This window comes from Pongo pygmaeus, chromosome 2 (genome assembly GCF_028885625.2).
Source record: "Pongo pygmaeus isolate AG05252 chromosome 2, NHGRI_mPonPyg2-v2.0_pri, whole genome shotgun sequence".
In the NCBI taxonomy this organism is placed as follows: domain Eukaryota; kingdom Metazoa; phylum Chordata; class Mammalia; order Primates; family Hominidae; genus Pongo; species Pongo pygmaeus.
The window spans coordinates 67,685,979-67,708,157 of record NC_085930.1 but is presented as its reverse complement, the minus strand read 5'-3'; the positions used below and the strand labels follow the sequence as shown (position 1 = coordinate 67,708,157).

At 49.4% G+C, this 22,179-nt stretch overlaps 1 protein-coding gene across 2 annotated transcripts in view; it reads left to right on the top strand.

Annotated features, from left to right (window-relative positions):
- The window catches only part of IRAK2 (interleukin 1 receptor associated kinase 2), an 80,483-nt gene that overhangs the window by 26,397 nt on the left and 31,907 nt on the right, over nt 1–22,179 (top strand). The window contains exons 3-4 of one of the 2 annotated variants that reach the window (XM_054481360.2): nt 11,044–11,190; nt 20,008–20,111. In XM_054481360.2, coding sequence (XP_054337335.1) covers nt 11,044–11,190; nt 20,008–20,111 — 251 coding nt within the window. The remainder of the gene's footprint in view (nt 1–11,043; nt 11,191–20,007; nt 20,112–22,179) is intronic. The other variant, XM_054481361.2, reaches the window with a different exon arrangement.

The following is a 22,179-nucleotide window of genomic DNA, read 5'->3' as shown; positions in this document are numbered from 1 at the left end:
CTTGAGCCTCCTTCGAAACGAATAGTGGACCAAGAAGTGAAGGACCACGCACACATTATCTAGCCAGGGGGAGCAGCATGTACAAAGGCCTGGGGGTGGGCTGAGGCTGGGGACAGGGCAGGGTCAGGCCACCCAGCGCCATGCAGGCTACCGCCAAGAGTTTGCTTTCACCCGAGAGTGAAGGGAAGACGTTGGAGGGCTTCCACCTGGGAGTATCCTCTTGTTTTGGCCACTATATGGACTGGGGGGGGGCGGGCCTGTGAGGTTCCAGATGTCAACTGAGTAGGATGGGAAGACACTTCAGGAATCTGAAGGGATTTGGGAAGTGACCAAGGTTTTCTCTTCCCATCTGTTGCTACTATCTTCCTGAAGTCTTCAGTTTCACAATTTTCATGCAGTTTCTTCTTGGTTGTGCAACTCTGACAGTTTCTAACTTTGGGTTTGGCATCTCAGCCAGAGTCATTTCCTTCCTGGAGCTGGGCTCTCATTGAGTGGAAAATTTGGGGCTGCTATGTAAAATGAAACAGAAGAGAATGAACCCTTCCTCTCCGGAAGGGGCCGGGCTGTGCCAGGTCCAGACAGGGCTTGTGTGCCTGCTCTCTTAGAAGGCTGCCCTGCCTCCACCCCTTTCCAGCTGCTAGGGCACAACAGAACATGCCTACATCCAGACCCTGCCCACTGCAGACTTGCCACTTGAGGTGACACTGTTTTGGGCCAAAACCACAGGCCAGGGGTCAGAGCACCTGGGTTCTAGTAATAGCTTGTATTTAGCACATGATATGTGCCAGGTAAGCATCTTTTCTCACAACTCTTATTATCCCTATTTTATAGAAGAGGAAACTGAGGCTCAGAGATTAAGTAATTTCCCAAGGCCACATAGCCCGTAGTGATGAGGCCAACATGGGAATTCAGGTCTGCCTGACCTTACCCCCTTCTTGGTAGGTTACTAGATTGCATCAAGTCTCACTTTCCCCATCTGGAAAATGGGTAAAGACATTGCCCTATCTGCTTTTCTTGTAGACTGGGAAGGTTCAAAGCATACGAGATGGTGAGGTTTTCTTTTTTTCTTTTTTTTTTGTGAGACAGAGTCTCACTCTGTTGTCCAGGCTGGAGTGCAGTAGCATGAGCTTGGCTCACTGCCACCTCTGCCTCCTGGAATCAAGCAATTATCCTGCCTCAGCCTCCTGAGTAGCTGGGACTATTGGCCCCCACCACCACACCCAGCTAGAGGTTTTCTTAAAGTTAATTGCTGAGTGGCTAAGGACAGGTCACTTGACCTTTTCCTTCCATGCATTCATTATTCCATTGGAAAAAAGCAAGGCTTTAATCACTGTTGGTCTCTTGAGAGCGGTGGTAGAATGAACAGAGTGTGGAATGCCTCTAAGCCCGTCCCCAGTGTTTCAGAGAGGAAGGGTAAGAGCTAGGGTGAAGTGAACCATCCTTTACTGAACTCCTGCTAGATGCTTAGCTCTTAGAACCAGGCTCCTCCAGTTGCAAGTTTTGGACACATACTCAGATGATGCATTAGCCAGGATAGGCTCAGTTATGCTGCAGTATCAGATAAACCTTGAAATCTAGTTCCTCAACGCAACAAATATTGATTTCCCACTCACCTGAAGTCCAGTAAGGGTCATGCAGCCTCCTGCATTCTTGTAGCCAGCTACGTCATCTAGAACATGTGGCTTCCAAAGTCACTGTGGCCGGGGAAGAGAGGGATGGAAGAGGCTCACTAGCTGTTAAGTGCTTTGTCCAGGAAGTGATAGATAGCATCTTCACTTAAAATCCACTGGCTAGGCTGGGCGCCGTGGCTCACGCCTGTAATCCCAGCACTTTGGGAGGCTGAGGCTGGTGGATCACGAGGTCAGGAGTTCGAGACCATCCTGGCTAACATGGTGAAACCACGTCTCTACTAAAAAATACAAAAAAATTAGCCGGGCGTGGTGGCGGGTGCCCGTAGTCCCAGCTACTCAAGAGGCTGAGGCAGGAGAATCGCTTGAACCCGGGAGGCGGAGCTTGCAGTGAGCCGAGATCGCGCCACTGCACTCCAGCCTGGGCGACAGAGCGAGAATCCGTCTCCAAAAAAAAAAAAAAAAAAAAAAAAAATCCACTGGCTAGAACCAGTCATGACGCCCAGCCTAATTGCTAAGGAGGCAGGAGTATGAGACGGAGCAGATGGTTATTTGGTAAGTACTCTCTCAGCTACAGGTTACCTCAGTTCCAGGGCGCTTACAGTAAGGTTCTGCCTAACCGTGGCCTACAAGGCCCTGCATGGCTACTTTTGCCGAGCTCTTCAACATCACCTCTACCACTTTCCCCCTCAGTCATTCCCCTCAGCCACTAGGGTCGTCCTTCACTTGCGGGGATATGCCAAGTTTTTGCTGCCTAAGGACCTTTGCACACGTGTTCCCTCTCCTTGGAATGCTGTCCCTCCCCAGCTTCCCTGCATTCTTCCATGCTGGTCCTTTTCATCCTCTGGGTGTCTGCGTACCTGGCCCCTTCTCATGGCAGCTTTTCCTGGCCAGCCTATGGAAGTAGGTCCATCAGGCACCCCTCCCTCGAGTTTGTTTCCAGCATAGAGCTCCTCCCAGTTTATAATTAGATGTCTTTTATTTAACTAGCTTAATGTCAGTATTATGGCAGTTTTGATAAAGGATTCCCCATTCCCTAACACAACGAATGAATGAATGAGAAAGAATGAGTCATTTCAGCAGTAGGTGGAGTACAAGTTCACTGGAGAACCAGGGATCACACAATTAGGAAGGCAGGCCGTGATCTCAGGTTTGCCTCATTTCAGGTCTAGCTTGAGTTGGGAGTTTGTGTGTGTGTGCGTGTGTGTGTGTGTGTTGTGTGTTGTGTGTTGTGTGTGACTGTGTATGGCCTGGAGGGCCAAACCCAGGGATTAGGAGGGAAAGGAAAAGAGAAGGTGCAGAAAGCTGTGTTTGTCTGAGATAGAGCCAGCTGGCACGAGGGTGGTTTAGTTACAGCTGAATCACTTTTGTTTGTTCTGGAAGGGATCTATTCTGGCCACATGAGTCAGCTTAAGAACAAATTACTGTGTAGTTTGACGGGTGTGAAGGGTTGGGGGGGATTTCCAGAGTGTGCTCACCCAGGAAAGACCTTGTTGCCAGCTCTGAGTCCCCTCTGCTCCCAACAGCTCCTGGATTTGCCACTGTGTGAAATGTTCTCACGCAGCTAGTGTGACGGCCCAGGCCCTGTCAGCCAAAGGCCCAGCACCCATAAACATCATTTAATCCTTTCTCCCGAAGGAAGTGGGGCATAAACAAGCACATAATAAATAAATCTGCATTCTAGGCTTTGCTTTCTTCAGATATAAGACAACTACCTTATACTTGGTAGCAATTATCCCCCAGAGCTGTTACCTCAATTAAATAGGCCACAGATATGGGAAAGAACTTAGGAAAAAAGCCTGACCTAGAGTTAGAGTGGTCATTATAATAACAGTAGTAGGAGGCCAAGGCGGACGGATCACCTGAGGTCAGGAGTTTGAGACCAGCCTGGCCAATATGGCAAAACCCCGTCTCTACTAAAAATACAAAAATTAGCCGGGCGTGATGGTGTGTGCCTGTAATCCCAGCTACTTGGGAAGGTGAGGTAGGACAATCGCTTGAACCCAGGCGGCAGAAGTTGTAATGAGCAGAGATCGTGCCACTGTACTCCAGCCTGGGCAACAGAGCGAGACTATAGCAAATGATGGTAGCTTAGATCTGCTGGGTGTTAATTTTTTTATCCTCATGGCAGGTCTTGGGGTCGGGGGTCCACTTCCACATCTCATTTGTCGGATGAGGAAGCCAAGGCTTAGGAGGGTCCCCCTGCTGGTGAGCCTGACTACAGGACACACTCTAGACTGCTGGGAGTTCATTTGCCTTGCGTGGCATCAGTGATTCATGCTCATTAGGAAGAGCACAGGCATTCCGAAAACAAATCAGAGAGAAAAAGAAATCATGCCTGGCAACCAGCTCTGGTGAACCATGACAGGGGCACAGAGAAGCGCTTCTGCCCCTCCCCCATTTCCTCCTTGTATCTGGGACTCAGCCCTCATCACCGTGGGTTCTCAGCCCCAGCAAGGCAGCTTTCAAAGATATCCAGATTCCAGGCTGGGTGCAGTGGCTCACACCTGTAATCCCAGAACTTTGGGAGGCCAAGGCAGGTAGATTGCTTGAGCCCAGGAGTTTGAGACCAGCTTGGGCAATATGGCAAAACCCTGTCTCTACCAAAAAAAACAAAAACAAAAACAAAATTAGCCTGGCGTGGTGGCGTGCTCCTGTACTCTCAGCTACTTGGGAGGCTGAGGTGGGAGGATTGCTTGAACTTGGGAGGTAGAGGCTGCAGTGAGCTATGGTTGCACCAGTGCACTCTAGCCTGGGCCACAGAGCACGACTCTGCCTCAAAAACAAAAACAAAAAATCCAGACTCTGTCTGAGAACCGCCATGTCAACCTTCTGGTGCCTGTGGCCACCTAAGCTGTAGATTAGCTGTTCCTTCCGTCACCTGCATCCCCTTCCCATCCCTGGGGGTCCCAGCAGGGAGAACCCTGGGCTGCCCACCTCCAGTGTGTGACTGAGGCTGGCAGCCAATGGCGTGGGCGCAGGCCCCCACCTCCCCTGCTGCTGGGCTCCTATGTTACTTTGCCCTCATGGCCACTGTGCCTCTCGACACTGTGCACCAAGTTGCTGCCCACCTAGAATCGGTTTCCATTAGAGTGTTTAAAATGTTAAAAATAGCCTTCCACCCTAAATGCTTCCTTCAGAGGCCCGAGTTGGGAATCAGAGGTTCTTTTCTATCTGCACCTTTCTGGCAGAACTGAAGGAGGGTGGCTGTTTGCACAGTGTTTCGGGCCCCTGCCCTGGGCCAGCCACTTCACATTTGTCATCATGGAGCCCTGGGATGGCCCTGGGAGGTGTGGGGTTATTATTCTGACTCCACAGGAGAGGCGCATGAAGTTCAGAGGGTTAGGAGGTCTGTGCCTGGGCGTGAAGCTGGAATTGTAGAGCTTGGGTCTGGTTCAAGCCAGAGCCGACGCTTCCCCACGCTTACTCTTGTGATCCTAGTTCTACTCTTTGATCACAGTCTGTATTTTTGGATCTCATGATCCTGCAGAATCAACTTTATGTGTGGAATTCTCTTGAGAATTTAATCCTGGGAGGAAAGAGTGCTGTCTTGGAAGCCTGAGGCTGCCCCTGTCTATCTGTGATAAGAAGTCCGTGAGCAGCTCACTCCTGAGCCTTGGCCTTGGCAGACAGGAAGCTCAGTGTGAGAGTTAAAGCTCGTCACAGCCCTTTCTTGTAGGCATTTGGCCTCCTTTGCCTCATCCTGCCTTTGGTGTTCTATTTTTATTTCACTAGCTCTCTGGTGTGCCAGCCTGAATGAGTGGGCGTTGCGTCTTTCTAGCTAGCAGGGAGCAGGTTTGGAGGGATGAGGACAGAGGCCATTTTCTCCATCTTCAGGTTTGGACAGTGGGACAGGCATGCATGGGCCTGCCCGTCCACCCAGCTCAGACCATGCCGGCAGCTCCAGGGTGGAGATGAGGGTGGTTCATGTTTATACGCACCATTTATTGCTTGCATTTTAAAGACATCTAAAAACTCAAAGCTTGCTAAGATGGGGGTTTCACAGGAAACCAAAACTTCTTGTTGGGGCTGACGTGGGGCTCTGTTGCCTTATATCCGTGGCTGGTGTGACCTGGTGCCTCTTGTATGGGAGGGTGGATGTCAGCCCCAAGTGTGCTGACAGGTCTGGTCACAGGTAGCCTTGCCAACACCGCCCCTCCCCATCTGTTCCTCACTCCTGCTCACTTCCAAGTGCCCTGTGGTGCCAGGTGGGGCCACCGCATGTCACTGCAGAAAGAACAAGAAAAAGAAAGAGAAAAGCTGGCCTCTCTTTAGGATGAAAACATAATGACATTTTTTATCTTCCCTACGGGTGGATCCCACAGAGGTTGGCCACAAATAGGTTGGTGGCCTTGATGTTCCTGCCAAATGTGTTTTGACAGAGAGGCAAAGATTTGTGCTGAACAAAACATTATCCTGAATAGGACACTGGACTGGGAGCAGTGGCTCAGGCCTGTAATCCCAGCACTTTGGGAGGACAAGGTGGGAGGATCACTGGGGCCTAGGAGTTTGAGACCAGGCTGGGCAACATAGTGAGATGCTGTCTCTACACAAAATTAAAAATTAGCTGGGCGTGGTGTTGCCTGTAATCCCAGCAGCATGGGAGGCTAAGTGAGGAGGATAGCTTGAGCTCAGGAGTTTGAGGCTGCAGTGAGCTGCGATCACACCACTGCATAGCCTGGGTGACAGAGCAAGACCCTGTCTCAAAAAAAAAAAAAAAAAAAAAGGAACAGGACACTGAAGTTAAGTAAGGCTGTAAGTATCACCTTCATCCCCATTTTACTGATGAGAACAATGAGGCTCAGCCAGGCAGGCCTCTGACAAGGAGAAGGTGCCTCATTTGCTGGGGTCATGGGCGGTTCTGGATGTAGGTGAGACCTTTAGGGAGCATTTTATATTGTTGCGGGCCTGGCCTCTGCAGGAGGTCACTGTTGGGAAGTGACTTCAGCGAGCCCAGCTGGCCCTGAGCCAGGGGAGCCACTGCTGCCCTTTTGACACAGATGTCACAAGGATGACAAGCCTTTCCAGGAGCACAGGCCCCACTTGAGGCAGTTTGAGGAGGGAGGGTGGAGGGAGAGAGGCAGTCTCTCCCTGCCAGAGAGGGGAGGCTGGGAAAGATGAGGACTGGGAGTGGCGGGGAGTAGCCTTCCAAGGGAGCACAGGCAGAGCTTTCACTTCTGTGCACCCTGGGAGCGACAGCTCTGTTCCAGACCCGTGCTTGAATCGGCACTCACCCCGACATTGTTCATTGTCATTCTGTACAAGGGACTGGTTTTCTGTTGTTGTTGTTTTTTGAGACAGAGTCTTGCTCTATCGCCTAGGCTAGAGTGCAGTGGCACAATCTTAGCACACTGCAGCCTCTGCCTCCCTGGTTCAAGCGATTCTCCTGCTTCAGCCTCCTGAGTAGCTGGGACTACAGGTGTGCACCACCACGCCTGGCTAATTTTTGTATTTTTAGTAGAGATGGGGTTTCGCCATGTTGGCCAGGCTGGTCTAGAACTCCTGACCACAGGTGATCTGCCCGCCTTGGCCTCCCAAAGTGCTGGGATTATAGGCGTGAACCACTGTGCCCGGCCTAGGGACTGTTTATTCTCCTCCTGGGCCTGTGGAAGGCAGTGGGATGCCATGAGGCAGACGGTGATCCTGTGATTCCTGCAGGCAAGGCCCCTGTTGGAGGGAAACTGACTTCTAGACTCCGAGTTTCAGCCACAAAGGCCTTGGCCTGATGGCAGTCAGGATGGGGGGGGCCTATCGAACCACCGAAGTGCCTGTGGAGCCCAGGTGGGGAGAGAAGTGCATGTTCTCTGGGTGCCCTTACGTCAGTGGTTCTGGGAGGAGACCCCGCCTTCCTGCCTCAGTGCTGCCTGCCTTCCTGTTTCCCTTGGGCAGGTCTTGTTCCCCACTGAGCCTCAGCTTCCTGACCTGAGATCTCCAGGGTTGTGGGGAGGTTGCTTGAATTGAATGTATCAATACACGACGTGGACATTTGTTGATGAAAAACAGAAGTGAGGTGGATCTGAATCTCATGAAGGGCTGATTCATCGTCTGCTTACTGGAGCCAGAGGGGTCCCCAGGGCAAACTAGTCACACTAGCTTGGAAGACTCAGTTCTCGTCATTACTTTAGCTAGCTTGCTAACTGATTTTTTTAAAAAGAAGTATACTTTACTGTGTAAATAATGCATAATGATTTTGTTGAAAAATTCTATGGTATGAATAAATCACAAAGAAAAAACCCCACAATATAAAATCAGGCCAGGCGCGGTGGCTCACGTCTGTAATCCCGGCACTTTGGGAGGCTGAGGCAGGTTGATCACTTGAGGTCAGGAGTTCAAGACCAACCTGGCCAACATGGTGAAACCCGATCTCTACTAAAAATACAGAAAAAAAAAATTAGCTGGATGTGGTGTTGCACGCCTGTAATCCCAGCTACTCAGGAGGCTGAGGCAGGAGAATCTCTTGAATCCAGGAGGCAGAGGTTGCAGTGAGCCGAGATTCTGCCACTGTACTCAAGCCTGGGCAACAGAGTAAGACTCTGTCTCAAAAAAAAAAAAAGAAAACTAAAGGAAAGACTCCCATCCTACTCTTCTTATCCTCAATATGTGGACTATTTAAGAGATAACCAATATTTTAAGACTATAACCACCACAGTAATAAAGGTCCCATATTTTGAGCTAAGCAGTGTCTCCATTAGTCTTCATAAAAGTTGTCCAAAGGAGGGCCGGGCACGGTGGCTCACGGCTGTAATCCCAGCACTTTGGGAGGCTGAGGAGGGCGGATCATGAAGTCAGGAGATCGAGACCATTCTGGCTAACACGCTGAAACCCCGTCTCTACTAAAAATACAAAAAATTAGCCGGACGTGGTGGTGGGTGCCTGTAGTCCCAGCTACTCGGGAGGCTGAGGCAGGAGAATGGCGTGAACCTGGGAGGCGGAGCTTGCAGTGAGCCGAGATTGTGCCACTGCACTCCAGCCTGGGCGACAGAGCGAGACTCCATCTCAAAAAAAAAAAAAAAAATTATTTAAAATGTCAGTGACACTCATAGGTGGGAATTGAACAATGAGAACACATGGACACAGGAAGAGGAACATCACACTCTGGGGACTGTTGTGGGGTAGGGGGAAGGGGGAGAGATAGCATTTGGAGATACCTAATGCTAGATGACGAGTTAGTGGGTGCAGCACACCAGCATGGCACATGTATACATATGTAACTAACCTGCACATTGTGCACATGTACCCTAAAACTTAAAGTATAATAATAATAAATAAATTTAAAAAATAAAATAAAATAAAATAAAATGTCAGTGACAGTAAAGAAAACACAAGGAAGAAGCCACTCATCACCCCCCGATATTCAGCCTTGTTATTTTTGTGCATTCCCGATGTCTCCCCAACTCCTTCCACCCTGGGGCAGTCAGTGATCACCCCTTTGTTCCTGTTTGTCCGGGGATTGGGGCATCTGCCTCTGGGGGGATTCGGGCTGGTGGTGGCAGTGATGGCAGTGGTGTTTCAATAGTTCTGCCCTAGCTAGGTGGGAGACAGTGAAACCAGTCCCCAGTTTGACTGTTGTTGGCTGTTTTACTTGACACAAGTCATTTCACTTATCTGAGCCTCACTATGCTCAAAAATAAAATGCAGATAAACCTATGAACTACCAGAGATTGTTGTGAAAATTAAATAAATCCGCATGGTGCCATACCAGTGTGGTGCTATGCAAATTTAGGTCTTATTGTTTTAGTTCAAAAGCTTGGGTTTGAAAAGCGAGGTCCCAGGGTAACAATTGGTTTTGTTTAGAGAGGCATAGTTCACCAGTTCAAAGAAATGTTGCTGGAGATGTTTTGTCCCAGCCCTACCTGGGACATCTGTTGTGACATCCCCTGTGTCATGCTTTATGTCATGCTCTGTGTGACATCAAGCGAGTCAGCAGCCTTTCCTGGGACTTCAGTGCCCCAGTTTTTGTCGTTCTCAAACATGAGTCTATCCCAAACCACCAGAGAATGAGGGACTTGAATGCAGGGCTATAGAATCGGGTTTTATCTAGGAGGCAATGGGGAGACAGAAAGATTCAGGCTAAGGAGTGTGGACATTATCTAGGCAATGGGGAGTCCCATCAAGGCTTCAAGCAGGGAAGTGACGAGGCCAGATGTATACTTTGGTAAGAGGTAGCCTGGCAAGGGTGTGGAGGCTGCCTGAGCTGGCGGCAGGGCCCAGCCAGAAGGGATAAGATCAGGGCCCAGTGGAGGAGGGGAGAGAAAGCTGTTCCACAGAGCAGCTCTGAGAAGCTGGCTGGAAGCTGAGGTTGACACACCCTCGAAGCACCTTTGGGGTTTCCCAAGTTGATGTAAAAAGGAAATGATTACCCTCTAGAAGGCAGGGGAGTTCTTCAGCCAGTCCTGCCTGCCTTTGGCATGTGATCTTAGAAGTCATTTAACCTGCTCAGGCCTCAGTTTCCTCATCTCTGAACACGGATGAGAAGCAGAGATGTTGTGAGGATTCATGTCTGTGCAGCTGGGCCTGGGCCCGGTACAGCCCATCCTCAGTGGCCATGGCTGCTGCTTTAGGATTCCCATCCATCAAGTGGGAAGGATGTGTGTGTCTCCACTGCGTGAAAGGGAGGTTGTAGGACAGCCAGAACTTTGATCCCTAGGGGCTGAAGTGGGAGCTTAGAGGGATGGTGTCTTTGACCCGCTCATGTGTTCAGGGAAATGTGCAGTCTATAGTGCCTGTCCCCATCTGTACTCTCCCACATGACACCCCAGCGGGAGGCAAACGGACGCCATTATCACCTCCGTTTTATAGGTGAGGGAAGGGAGACCGAGAGGAGGAAGGTGACTTGTTGGAGGTCACACAGCTGGTTGGGTGGAAGCAGGTGTGTGTGACTTAGCACGTCAGAGCTCCACCCTCGCCAGGACTGCCATGTTCAGCCACTGCTCTTTTTTTTTTTTTTTTTTTGAGACAGAGTCTTGCTCTGCCGCCCAGGCTGGAGTGTAGTGGCGCGATCTTGGCTCACTGCAAGCTCCGCTTCCCCAGTTCAAGTGATTCTCCTGCCTCAGCCTCCCAAGTAGCTGAGATTACAGGCGTGTGCCACCATGCCCGACTAATTTTTGTATTTTTAGTAGAGACGGAGTTTCACCATGTTGGCCAGGCTGGTCTTGAACTCCTGACCTCAGGCAGTCCACCCACCTCAGCTTCCCAAAGTGCTGGGATTACAGGTGTGAGCCACCGTGCCTGGCCTACTGCATTTTAAAGATGGGGAGGCCGAGGCCAGAAAGGGAAAGACCCTCCTGCCCTGCAACACCATGCATTTGTGGCAGAGCCAGAATTAGAATCCAGGTCTCTGACTTCCAGACCCAGTCTCTCAATGGCTACCCCACTTCATGGAATAGTAATAACTTTCTTTCCACCTTGTTTTCAGGGAAACCGGCTCCTGAAATCAGGTGTCCCATTCCAGCCTTCCCTGACTCTGTGAAGCCAGAAAAACCTTTGGCAGCTTCTGTAAAAAAGGCTGAGAATGAACAGGAAGAGGGGCAGCCTGTGAGGATGGCCACCTTTCCAGGCCCAGGTATTTTAAATTTAACTTTTTTACTTAAAGCACTTTTATTTAAGGAAATGAAGATATATCTATAAGGACATTCAGCTTAGCATATAAGAGCAAAAAATTGAGGCTGAGCACGGTGGCTCATGTCTATAATCCCAGCTCTTTGTGAGGCTGAGGCGGGAGGATGGCTTGAGCCCAGGAGTTTGAGACCAGCCTAGGCAACCTAGTGAGACCTTGTCTCTACAAAAAAATTTTTAAAAATTATCCAGGCATGGTGGCATGCACCTGGTAGTCCCAGCTATTCAGGAGGCTGAGGTAGGGGGATTGCCTGAGCCCAGGAGTGCAAGGCTGTGGTGAGCTATGATCACACCACTGCACTCCAGCCTGGGTGACAGAGCGAGACTCTTCCTAAAGAAAGCAAAAATCTGGCAACAACAATGGGGGATAATAAAATTAATGTCAGACAGTCACAATAAAGTACTATCAACAATGACGTAGACATGCCTATGTATATGGAAACATACTGACAATATAGGGAGGTAGAAAAGTAGAAAAAATCAGGTAACAAAATGTATATAGCATCTATTACCATTTTTGTGAGCAGAAAAGAAATAACTTGGTAATTGGAGGCTTTCTAGTGCCAGACACTATTCTAAGTACTGTACTTCAAAGATATTGACTCATTTAATCTTCAACTAACTATGAATTACGTATTGTGATTATGCCCATTTTATGGATGAGAAAACTAAAGCACAGAGAGGTTAACCAGCCTGGCTGAGGTCATGTACTGCCGGGTCCCTGTTTTTCACCCGTGGTCTCCCGAGCCCCCAGCACAGGTTGGCCCTGTGTGCAGGCTCTGGACCGGATGTCTGACCATTTCTCTGTCCATTCTCCATACGCCCTGGCCCTCGCAGCCATGCAGTGGGGAATTGAAGGGTGCTTCCTGCCCACCACTTTCCTCCCCTCCATCAGTCACAGTCTGCTGAAGCCCAGAGAGGGACAGCAGCTTGCTTAAGGTCACACAAATAGGAAGTAATGTCTGAGCTGTGTGATTTGAACACTCACATCCCTAAGCATCGTACTCACTGCTATCCCAAAGCCTTTCGGACCACTTCAGATTTGTCTCTGTCACCTGTGCCCAGGCAAGGGCTCAGGGACAGTTTCCAAATGACAGAATGGCTCAGCCAGCAGATGACCTCCCTAGGGGAGCTGCTGCTCAGCCCAATCTCCATTCTCACCGCCTCACCCCTGGAGCCCTGCCTCACTTCCTGTCTCCTGCGGCCTCCTGAGTGGTGAGCCAGAGACCCCAAATCCACGTAATCTCAGTTCACTGGTGCCATTCCTGAAGCCAGGGGCAGCATCAGCTGGAAGGAACATGTTTTGTGGGCTTTTGTATTAGACAGACTAATATTTGAATCCCAGTGCTGCTGTTTTGTAGAATGACTTAGCCTTTGTACCTCAGTTTACTCATTTGTAAAATGGGGAGAATAATAGACTCTATTTCATCATATTGTGGTAAGAAATCCTGCACCTGAGTGTTGCACCATGGAGGTGCTCATTAAATGTTATCTGATATTATGAACATTCCAGACACTCCAGATAGGTTGAATCTAGAAAGTTAATTCTAGGCCAAGGAGTCTGGATTATTTCCTGTAGCTAAATATATATATTTTTAAGTGCAGACTTTTGATCAGCAATGAAAGATAAGGGGAAATGGTCCTGACCAAAGGGAAAATTATAACAAAATAGGGAAATTGTAGGGGCGTGCTGGTCAGGATGCAGGAGGTAATAGGCATAGCAGTTCCTTCTGATATTCTTTATCTAGGTTACTGTAAAGATAAATGTCATGGCCAGCCGGGCGCGGTGGCTCACGCCTGTAATTCCAGCACTTTGGGAGGCTGAGGCGGGTGGATCACGAGGTCAGGAAATCAAGACCATCCTGGCTAACACGGTGAAACCCCGTCTCTATTAAAAATACAAAAAATTGGCCGGGCGTGGTGGCGGGTGCCTGTAGTCCCAGCTACTCGGGAGGCTGAGGCAGGAGAATCACTCAAACCCAGGAGGCGGAGGTTGCAGTGAGCTGAGATCGTGCCACTGCATTCCAGCCTGGGTGACAGAGTGAGACTCTGTCTCAAAATAAAAATAAAAATAAAATAAACGTCACATGTCTCTGTCAGCCTTTGCTGTTTACTTTCTTTCCTTTTTTTTTTTTTTTTTGAGATAGGCCTTGCTCTGTTGCCCAGGCTAGATCACAGTGGCACAGTCATAGCTCACTGCAGCCTCAACTTCCCTGGCTGAAGCAATCCTCCCACCTCAGCCTCTCAAGTAGCTGGGACTACAGGTGTACATCACTACGGCCAGCTAATTTTTTATTTTTGTAAAGACGGGTCTCATTATGTTGCCCAGGCTGGTCTCGAACTCCTGGGATCAAGCGATTCTCCCACCTTGGCCTCCCAAAGTGTTGGGATTACAGGCAAGAGCCACTGCACAGAGCCCTATTTACTTTCTTTCTTTTTTTGGCAGGGGGATGGAATCTGTGTCACCCAGGCTAGAGTGCAGTGGCACAATCTCGGCCCATTGCAACCTTTGCCTCCCGGGTTCAAGCGATCCTCCTGCCTCAGCCTCCTGAGTAGCTGGGACTATAGGCACGCACCACCACGTCTGACTGATTTTTGTATTTTTTGTAAAGATGGGTTTTCGCTGTGTTGCGCAGGCTGGTCTTGAACTCTTGGGCTCAAGCAATCCACCCGCCTTGGCCTCCCAAACTGCTGGGATTACAGGCATGAGCCACTGCACCCAGCACCTATTTGCTTTCTTAATGGCACTTGGAGCAAATGTGCCCAGGCAGGTCAAGATGATAACTACAATCTGCAGGCAGAGACAGGAAGTTGATTGTCTATCTTTGCCTAAATTGAAAATAAGAAATCATTCATTTAATCAAACCACCCAAAGCTTGTCTTCTTTTGGGAAAACCCCAAGGTTCCACTGAGCCCCAGAGTTCAAACTCATCAATTATCTTGAAGGATTTTGGTAGGAGTGAAGGATACTGAGCCCACATCTTGACCCCTGTGATACCCTGGCTCCCCCTTGCAGTAGGTGAGAAGGAAGTAGGAAGAGACATAGAGGAGGAAAATATTTTTGTTTTGTTTTTTGAGACAGAGTCTCACTCTATCACTAGGCTCGATCTCGGCTCACTGCAGCCTCTGCCTCCTGGGTTCAAGTGATCCTCCTGCCTCAGCCTCCCGAGTAGCTGGCACTACAGGTGCGTGCCACCACACCCAGCTAATTTTTTGTATTTTTAGTAGAGACGGGATTTCACCATGTTGACCAGGATGGTCTTGATCTCTTGACCACCTGCCTCGGCCTCCCAAAGTGCTGGGATTACAGGCATGAGCCACTGCGCCTGGTTGAGGAGGAAAATATGTGAGCAGAGGAGCCATGGATAGGCTATGAGCACCTCAGCAAAGCAGTCTTGAAGCTAGAATTCAGATAAAAGGGTTTTGAGCAGCTGAAATAACTGTCACAAAGCCTTAGCTGTAGGGGAGGCCACTGGGCTATCAGTCAAAATCTGTTTACTTACTCTGCATGTAGTTTCACCAGCCTTGGTAAAATACCAAGTACTGCATGTGTCACAGCCTGACCTTTGTGCTTTATAAACATCAGCTCTTTTTACCTGGACAAGGAACAGACCATTATTGCTCTTTTTACATTTGAGAAAGCTCAGATAAGTGAGGCATAGCTCATCTGAGGTCAGATCTTGAGTAGTGCTGGAGCCAGCGCTTGAGCTGAATTCTGTTTGATACTAATAAAGGAGATGGGGCAGCTGGGGGTAGACCCGCTGCCAGCATCAGGGCAGGACATAGAAGACCCCATGTCAGATACAGTGCCGCTGCTTCTGCAATTCTTGTACCTGCAACGACACAGCTCGGCAGGACCAGAGGTGGTGCATTTTGCTTGAGAAAGCAGGCATATTAGCCTCAGTAAATAGCAACAAAAAGGCCAAGGCAGTCGGATCACCTCAGGTCAGGAGTTCGAGACCAGCCTGGCCAACATGGTGAAACCCCATCTCTACTAAAAATATAAAAATTAGCTGGGCATGGTCTCAGGCGCCTGTAATCCCAGCTACTTGGGAGGCTGAGGTAGGCGAATCGCTTGAACCTGGGGGGCGGAGGTTGCAGTGAGCCGAGATCACGCCATTGCACTCCAGCTTGGGTGACAGAGAGAGACTCTGTCTCAAAAACAAAAACAAACAAAACAGAACAAAAAAGAAAAGCAAGAAAAACAAAGCTTCTGGAAGCATTTCCTTAGGAAATGGTTTGTTTTTTAGCTAAGTCCTGGCACTTGATCTGACCTCTGATTAGCTGTGCCTCACTCTTGGAAACAAGATTATGTAGAAGCCCCAAGCCCCATCCATCACTATCACCCAACAAGTATCCCATCTTGTTCATCTACTCTCCTGCCCCGTCTCCCTCCCCTCCCTTAGCCGTTATTTTAAAACATTTTTATATGAAAAAATTACAAACATACAAAAGCCGAGAGCATAATGACCCTCCATGTCCCCATCAGCTGGCTTCAGTAATGATCCACAAATGGCCAACTTCTGATTACTTTGTGTTGAATCCAGGGAGATTTTCATATCCTTGATAGCAGGAGAATTCCTTCTCATTCTCCTCTCTCTGCCCTTGGACATATGATGGGGGCCTTTAAAGATTATGGTTGTGAGTTTCTCCTACCACAGATAACTACCCCAGGCACGAGGAGCCAATCCGATTAGATCCCAGAGGAGGGGAGGGCTGGGTAGGGAGAGATGGAGAGTAATGGCTGGTGGGTCCTGTCTGATTTTCCAGACCAGAGTCCATTTCTTTTCCCCAAGACCACAGGGATAAATAAACCCAACTAATAGCCCTCATATGTTGCAGGAGCAGGCCTTGGGGATTCCCCCAAACTGAGAGGCCTGGGGGAGCCTCCTGAGCAAACCCCAGGCATTAAGTCAGATAGGAAACTCGTGACTTGTGTGAGGCAAGCTCTGACCTCAGACTTACCAGGCACAGAAGGACCCTGTGTGCAGAGAGAGCCCTGCCCTGTGGCCAGGCCTGGCAGCAGGATGGAACTCAAGTTAGTCTGGAGCAGCGGTTCCCAGTGTGGGGCCCACACCTGCAGTGGTGCACAGAACCTGAGTGTTAGCACAAATATAGATCATATGTAGAAGAACTAGGGACTTCATGGATATTACTGTTTAACACAAGGCTGAATACATAACACTGGAATTAAAGTTGGTTGAAAGAAAACCGTCAGGTGACTCATAGTGAGGTGGCACAGACATGGCCAAAAACTTGGAGACCGGATGAACATAACTGCAGTCTGAGGGATGCAGGCCAAGAGTACTGAGCTGAGGCCAAGAGAAGGCAGGGCAAGCGTGGAAGTGGCCACCACAGAGCAGCCTTTCTGCAAGACAGGGGCCCTGTGCTGGACAGCAGAGGCCTCCATTAGTCCAGGTCCTTGGTGAGAGGCAGATACCAAGACAGGATAGGATTTCATCAACAAGATAGGATTTCATTAGGACAAATACTTGCAAGAAAATGGAGAGGGAGCTGGGCAAGGCTGGGAGAGCCTTGGGACCACGGTGCACCATTTCTGAGGAAGGCTGGGTGGGCACTTGCTGGCCTGCCTTCGGTCTAAGGCAGATTCTCCAGGGTGTCCGTTGGCCATCACAGTCCTATCTGCCTAGTGTACCCTCTGCACGCAGTGCCTGGGGAACAGCCCCTGGGAAGCATGGTCAGGATGCAGATGCAGGGATTGATTGGAGCCAGCCACAGCCAGGCCCGCAGACAGCCAGGCTCCCAGCAGCTGGGGGTCTCCAGCTCGCATTTACCTGGCTGCTAGACTCGCACAGCAGCAGGGCAAAGATCCCAGGAATGAGGCTGAGGGCAGCCCCTTGACAGGCTCCAGACCTTGTCTCAGGTGATTTCATTTTATCAGCTATCTGTGTGGGTTAATTGTTTAGCCAGGCTGATTTTATTTTCAGTCTCATGAAAGAAAATTTTTTGTTTTTTGTTTTTTGAGATTGAGTCTTGCTCTGTTGCCCAGGCTGGAGTGCAGTGGTATGATCTTGGCTCACTGCAACCTCTGCCTCCCAGGTTTAAGCGATTCTTGTGCCTCAGCCTCCTGAGTAGCTGGAACTACAGGCATGCGCCACCATGCCTGGCTAATTTTTGTATTTTTAGTAGAGACAGGGTTTCACCATGTTGACCAGACTGGTCTCGAACTCCTGACCTCAGGTGATCCACCTGCCTCAGCCTCCCAAAGTGCTGGGATTACAGGTGTGAGCCACTGTGCTGGCCAAAATTTTTTTTTTTTTTTTTTTGGATAGAGTCTCACTCTGTCACCCAGGCTGGAGTACAATGGCACATCTCAGCTCACGGCAACCTTTGCCTCCCTGGTTCAAGCAATTCTCCTGCCTTAGCCTCCCAAGTAGCTGGGATTATAGGCACTCGCCATCATGCCAGGCTAATTTTTGTATTTTTGTAGAGATGGGGTTTCACCATGTTGGCCAGACTGGTCTTAAACTCCTAACCTCAGGTGATCCACCTGCCTCAGCCTCCCAAAGTGCTGGGATTACAAGCCTGAGCCACCGTGCCCAGGCCAAAATAAATTTTTTAATAGCCAAAGTTCCAGATGAGTCACTCCTTTCCGATGTTGTAAGCCACAAATACCTGAAGCAGGTAGATTTATCCAGTAATCTTGGGGTCAAGCCCAGTTTCCTTTGGAAGGGTCAGGTCCCCAGTTACTCAGAAGCTGTCCTTGCCATGGGGCTTCCTGGGTATTTCCAGATGATGATGTTTGAAGCCTCTGGCCTTCGGCCAAGGCCTGCTTCTGTGCGGACCAGCCACCATGCCTCACCTCACCTACAGTCTGTGCCTGCGCTCACCCAGGAGCCCCCCTACCAGATGGCCTCATTAGTCTTCAGATTAATTTCACATGGGGCCTAGTGAAGATATTTCACCCTCTTTAACCTCACGTTTAAGTGAACCTAAACTACTTGTCAAACATTCTGTCTTGTGAATCTTGTTCACTCACTAAGGGATTAGGGGCGCGGCCGAGCGCAGTGGCTCATGCCTATAATCCCACCACTTTGAGAGGCCGAGGCAAGTGGATCACTTGAGGTCAGGAGTTGAAGACCAGCCTGGCCAACATGGTGAAACCCTGTCTCTAATAAAAATACAAAAATTAGCCGGCATCATGGCGCACTCCTGTAGTCCCAGCTACTTCGTAGGCTGAGGCAGGAGAATCGCTTGAACCTGGGAGGCGGAGTTTGCAGTGAGCTGAGATTGTGCCACTGCACTCCAGGCTGGGCGACAGAGTGAGACTCTGTTTCAAAAAAAAAAAAAAAAAAGAAAAAAAAGAACATAGATGCTGGAACCACTGACTATGTGCCCTTGGAAAAGTTACTTAACCTCTCCATGCCTCATTTCACCGTCTGCAAAGAGGCAATGAAAATGGTGCGGTGGTACCTTATCTCCTGATTGGTATGAGGATTAGATGAGTTAACGCACGGAAAGGATTTTTTTTGAGACAGGGTCTCATTCTGCCTCCTAGGCTGGAGTGCAGTGGTGCGATCATGGCTCAATATAGCCTTGACCTCTTGGGCACAAGTGATCCTCAGCCTCCCAAGTAGTGGGGACCACAGGTGTACACCACCATACCTGGCTATTTAAAAAAAATCTTTTGTAGGACTGAGCATGCTGGCTCATGCCTGTAATCCCAGCACTTTGGGAAGCCGAGGTGGGCGAATCACGAGTTCAGGAGATCGAGACCATCCTGGCTAATACAGTGAAACCCCATCTCTACTAAAAATACAAAAAATTAGCTGGGTGTGGTGGCAGGTACCTGTAGTCCTAGCTACTCGGGAGGCTGAGGCAGGAGAATGGCGTGAACCCGGGAGGCGGAGCTTGCAGTGAGCCAAGATTGCGCCACTGCACTCCAGCCTGGGCAACAGAGGGAGACTCCATCTCAAAAAAAAAAAAAGAAAAAAAAAAGCTTTTGTAGAAACGGGATCTTGTTGTGTTGCCCAAGCTGATATCAAACTCCTGGGCTGAAGCAATCCTCCTGCCTCAGCCTCCCAAAGTGCTGGGATTACAGACGTGAAGTATTTAGAACAGTGCCTGGCATGATGTTTGCTAACTCATGTACCTAGATGTTAACTTACTCCAGCCCCGGGCCCATCTACTGCCCTACCTCTGCATGGGCTGTTTCCACTGCCCCATATCTGCTTGTTGAAAACGTTTCTCCATATTTCAAGCCCAGGTCAGGTGCCCCTTCCTCTGTGAACCCTCCTCATCTCCCAGCCTGTTATGGTCTCTCCTGCCTCTGACCTTGCTTTCCCGTGGGATGTATCCTCGGAGGATAGTTACTGCATCCCTGCCCCGGTGGAGGTTTCTGGAAGGCAGGCTTGGTAGCTAGTTCACCTCTGTGTCTTTTTCTGCTCTTTGAGTAGGAGGTGAGATAGTGCAGGGCCTAGAAGTCAAACAGATTTCCGTCTGAATTTCGGCTCTACGATCTACTGGCTGGGTGGTCCTGAGCACTGAGTCTACCTCTGGTGTCTCCGTGTCTCCACTTGTCAACTGGGATGATAAATAGGCCCCAGGTTGTAGGGGAGTCAGAGGCTTATCCTGAGGTGATGCTTGAGGAGTGTATTGGTTGGCACATGGTAGGTGTCAGGAAGTGGCAGCAACAAGCGTTTGGGGAGTGAACAGGAGACTGGCATGGTCTGAGGGCTAGACCAGGATCCCTCCTGTCTTCCTCCCTGAGGCTGCATCCTGACCCATAGTCCCTCCTTTCCAGGGTCCTCTCCAGCCAGAGCCCACCAGCCGGCCTTTTTCCAGCCTCCTGAAGAAGATGCCCCTCATTCCTTGAGAACCGACCTCCCCACTTCGTCTGATTCAAAGGTAAATCCACCCCTCGGCTGCAGCCCCCAAGCCATGTCTCCCAGCGTGTAGTTCCCTCTCAAAAATGCAATTTCTCTACCCCTTGAGACAAGTTTAAGGGTGGAGAGGAGAAAGGAAATTGCCATCAAATTACCCCAAGCTTCTAACACTGTAAGTAGAGGAGGTCAATAATAGCGGGGAGAAGGAGGGCGGGCACTTCAGTGAATATATTTCTTGTTTTTTAATTTGTTATTATTATTATTTTTGAGACAGAGTCTCACTCTGCCACCCAGGCTGGAGTGCAGTGGCACGATCTCGGGTCACTGCAACCTCCGCTTCCTGGGTTCAAGTGATTCTCCTGCCTCAGCCTCCCAAGTAGCTGGGATTACAGGTGCATGTCACCATGCTCAGCTAATTTTTTGTATTTTTAGTAGAGACAGGGGTCTCACCATGTTGGCCAGCTTGGTCTCGAACTCCTGACGTCAGGTGATCCACCCGCCTCGGCCTCCCAAAGTGCTTGGATTACAGGCGTGAGCCACTGCACCTGGCCATTATTTTATTTTATTATTTCATTTTATTTTCGACCTGTGGTCTCAGCTACTTGGGAGGCTGAGGTGGGAGGATGGCTTCAGCCCAGGAGGCAGAAGTTGCAGTGAGCTGTGATCCTGCTACCACATTCCACCCTGGGTGACAGAGTGAGACCCTGTCTCCAAAAAAAAAAAAAAAAAAAGTATGACCATATTGATATGAAGATAAATCCAAGCAGGATTAAAAATGAGGACATTTCTTTGACTCTAAAAGTTCATTTATTTTCTTCTGATTTAAAAATAAATTAAAATGTTTTGACAGCCCCTGAAAGTGTTGTGAGTCTGAGACCCTTTGCATCCAGTGCCTAGGGGAGAAGCCAGCTTTGCATGAGTGTGGTTAATGAAGCTCTTCCATGTCCCAGGTGTGGTGTTACATGCCTATAGTCCTGGCTACTCGGGAGGCTGAGGTGGGAGGATCGCTTGAGCCCAAGAGTTGGAGACCAGCCTAGGCAACATAGGGAGGCCCCATCTCTAAATTAATAAATAGATCAATCTTCCATGAAGGATAATCCCAACACTTTGGGAGGTTGGTATGGCAGGATCACTTGAGCCCAGGTCTTTGAGACAAACCTGCGCAACAGTGTGAGATCCTGTCTCTACAAAAAAGTTGTTTGTTTTTTTTTGTTTGTTTTTTTTTTTTTTTGAGGAGTCTCGCTCCATTGCCCAGGCTGGAGTGCAGTGGCACGATCTTGGTCACTGTAACCTCCGCCTCCCAGGTTCAAGCTATTCTCCTGCCTCAGCCTCCTGAGTAGCTGGGATTACATGCACATGCCAGCACGTTTGGCTAATTTGTTTGTATTTTTAGTGGAGACAGGGTTTCGCCATGTTGGCCAGGCTGGTCTTGAACTCCTGGCCTCATGTGATCCGCCCACCTCAGCATCCCAAAGTGCTGGGATTACAGGCATGAGCCACCGCGCCTGGCCAAAAAGTTTTTTTGAGACAAAGTCTCCCTCTGTTTCCCAGGCTGTCTCGACTCACTGAAACCTCTGGTTCCCCAGTTTAAGCAATTCTCCTGCCTCAGCCTCCTGAGTATCTGGGATTATAGGTGTGTGGCACCATGCCTGGCTAAGTTTTGTATTTTTAGTAGAGACACGGTTTCACCACGTTGCCCAGGCTGGTCTTGAACTCCTGGCCTCAGATGATCCGCCCGCCTTGGCCTCCCACAGTGGCGAGATTACAAGCGTGAATCACTGTGCCTGGCCTCTACAAAAAAGTTAAAAAGTTAGCCAGGCGTGGTGGCACACACCTGTAGTCCCAGCTACTTGGGGGTGCTGAGATGAAAGGATCCCTTGAGCCTGGGAGGTTGAGGCTGTGGTGAGCTGACATCATGCCATTGCACTCCAGCCTTGGTGTCAAAGTGAGACCCTATCTCAAAAAGAAATCAAAACTATGTGTGTGTCATGATACCAGTTTTGTTAAATAAATCCTAATATATCTAATTGGCCGGAAATACACTAACTTTAATAGCAGTTAAATGGATAATGGGGTTATGGATACTAATT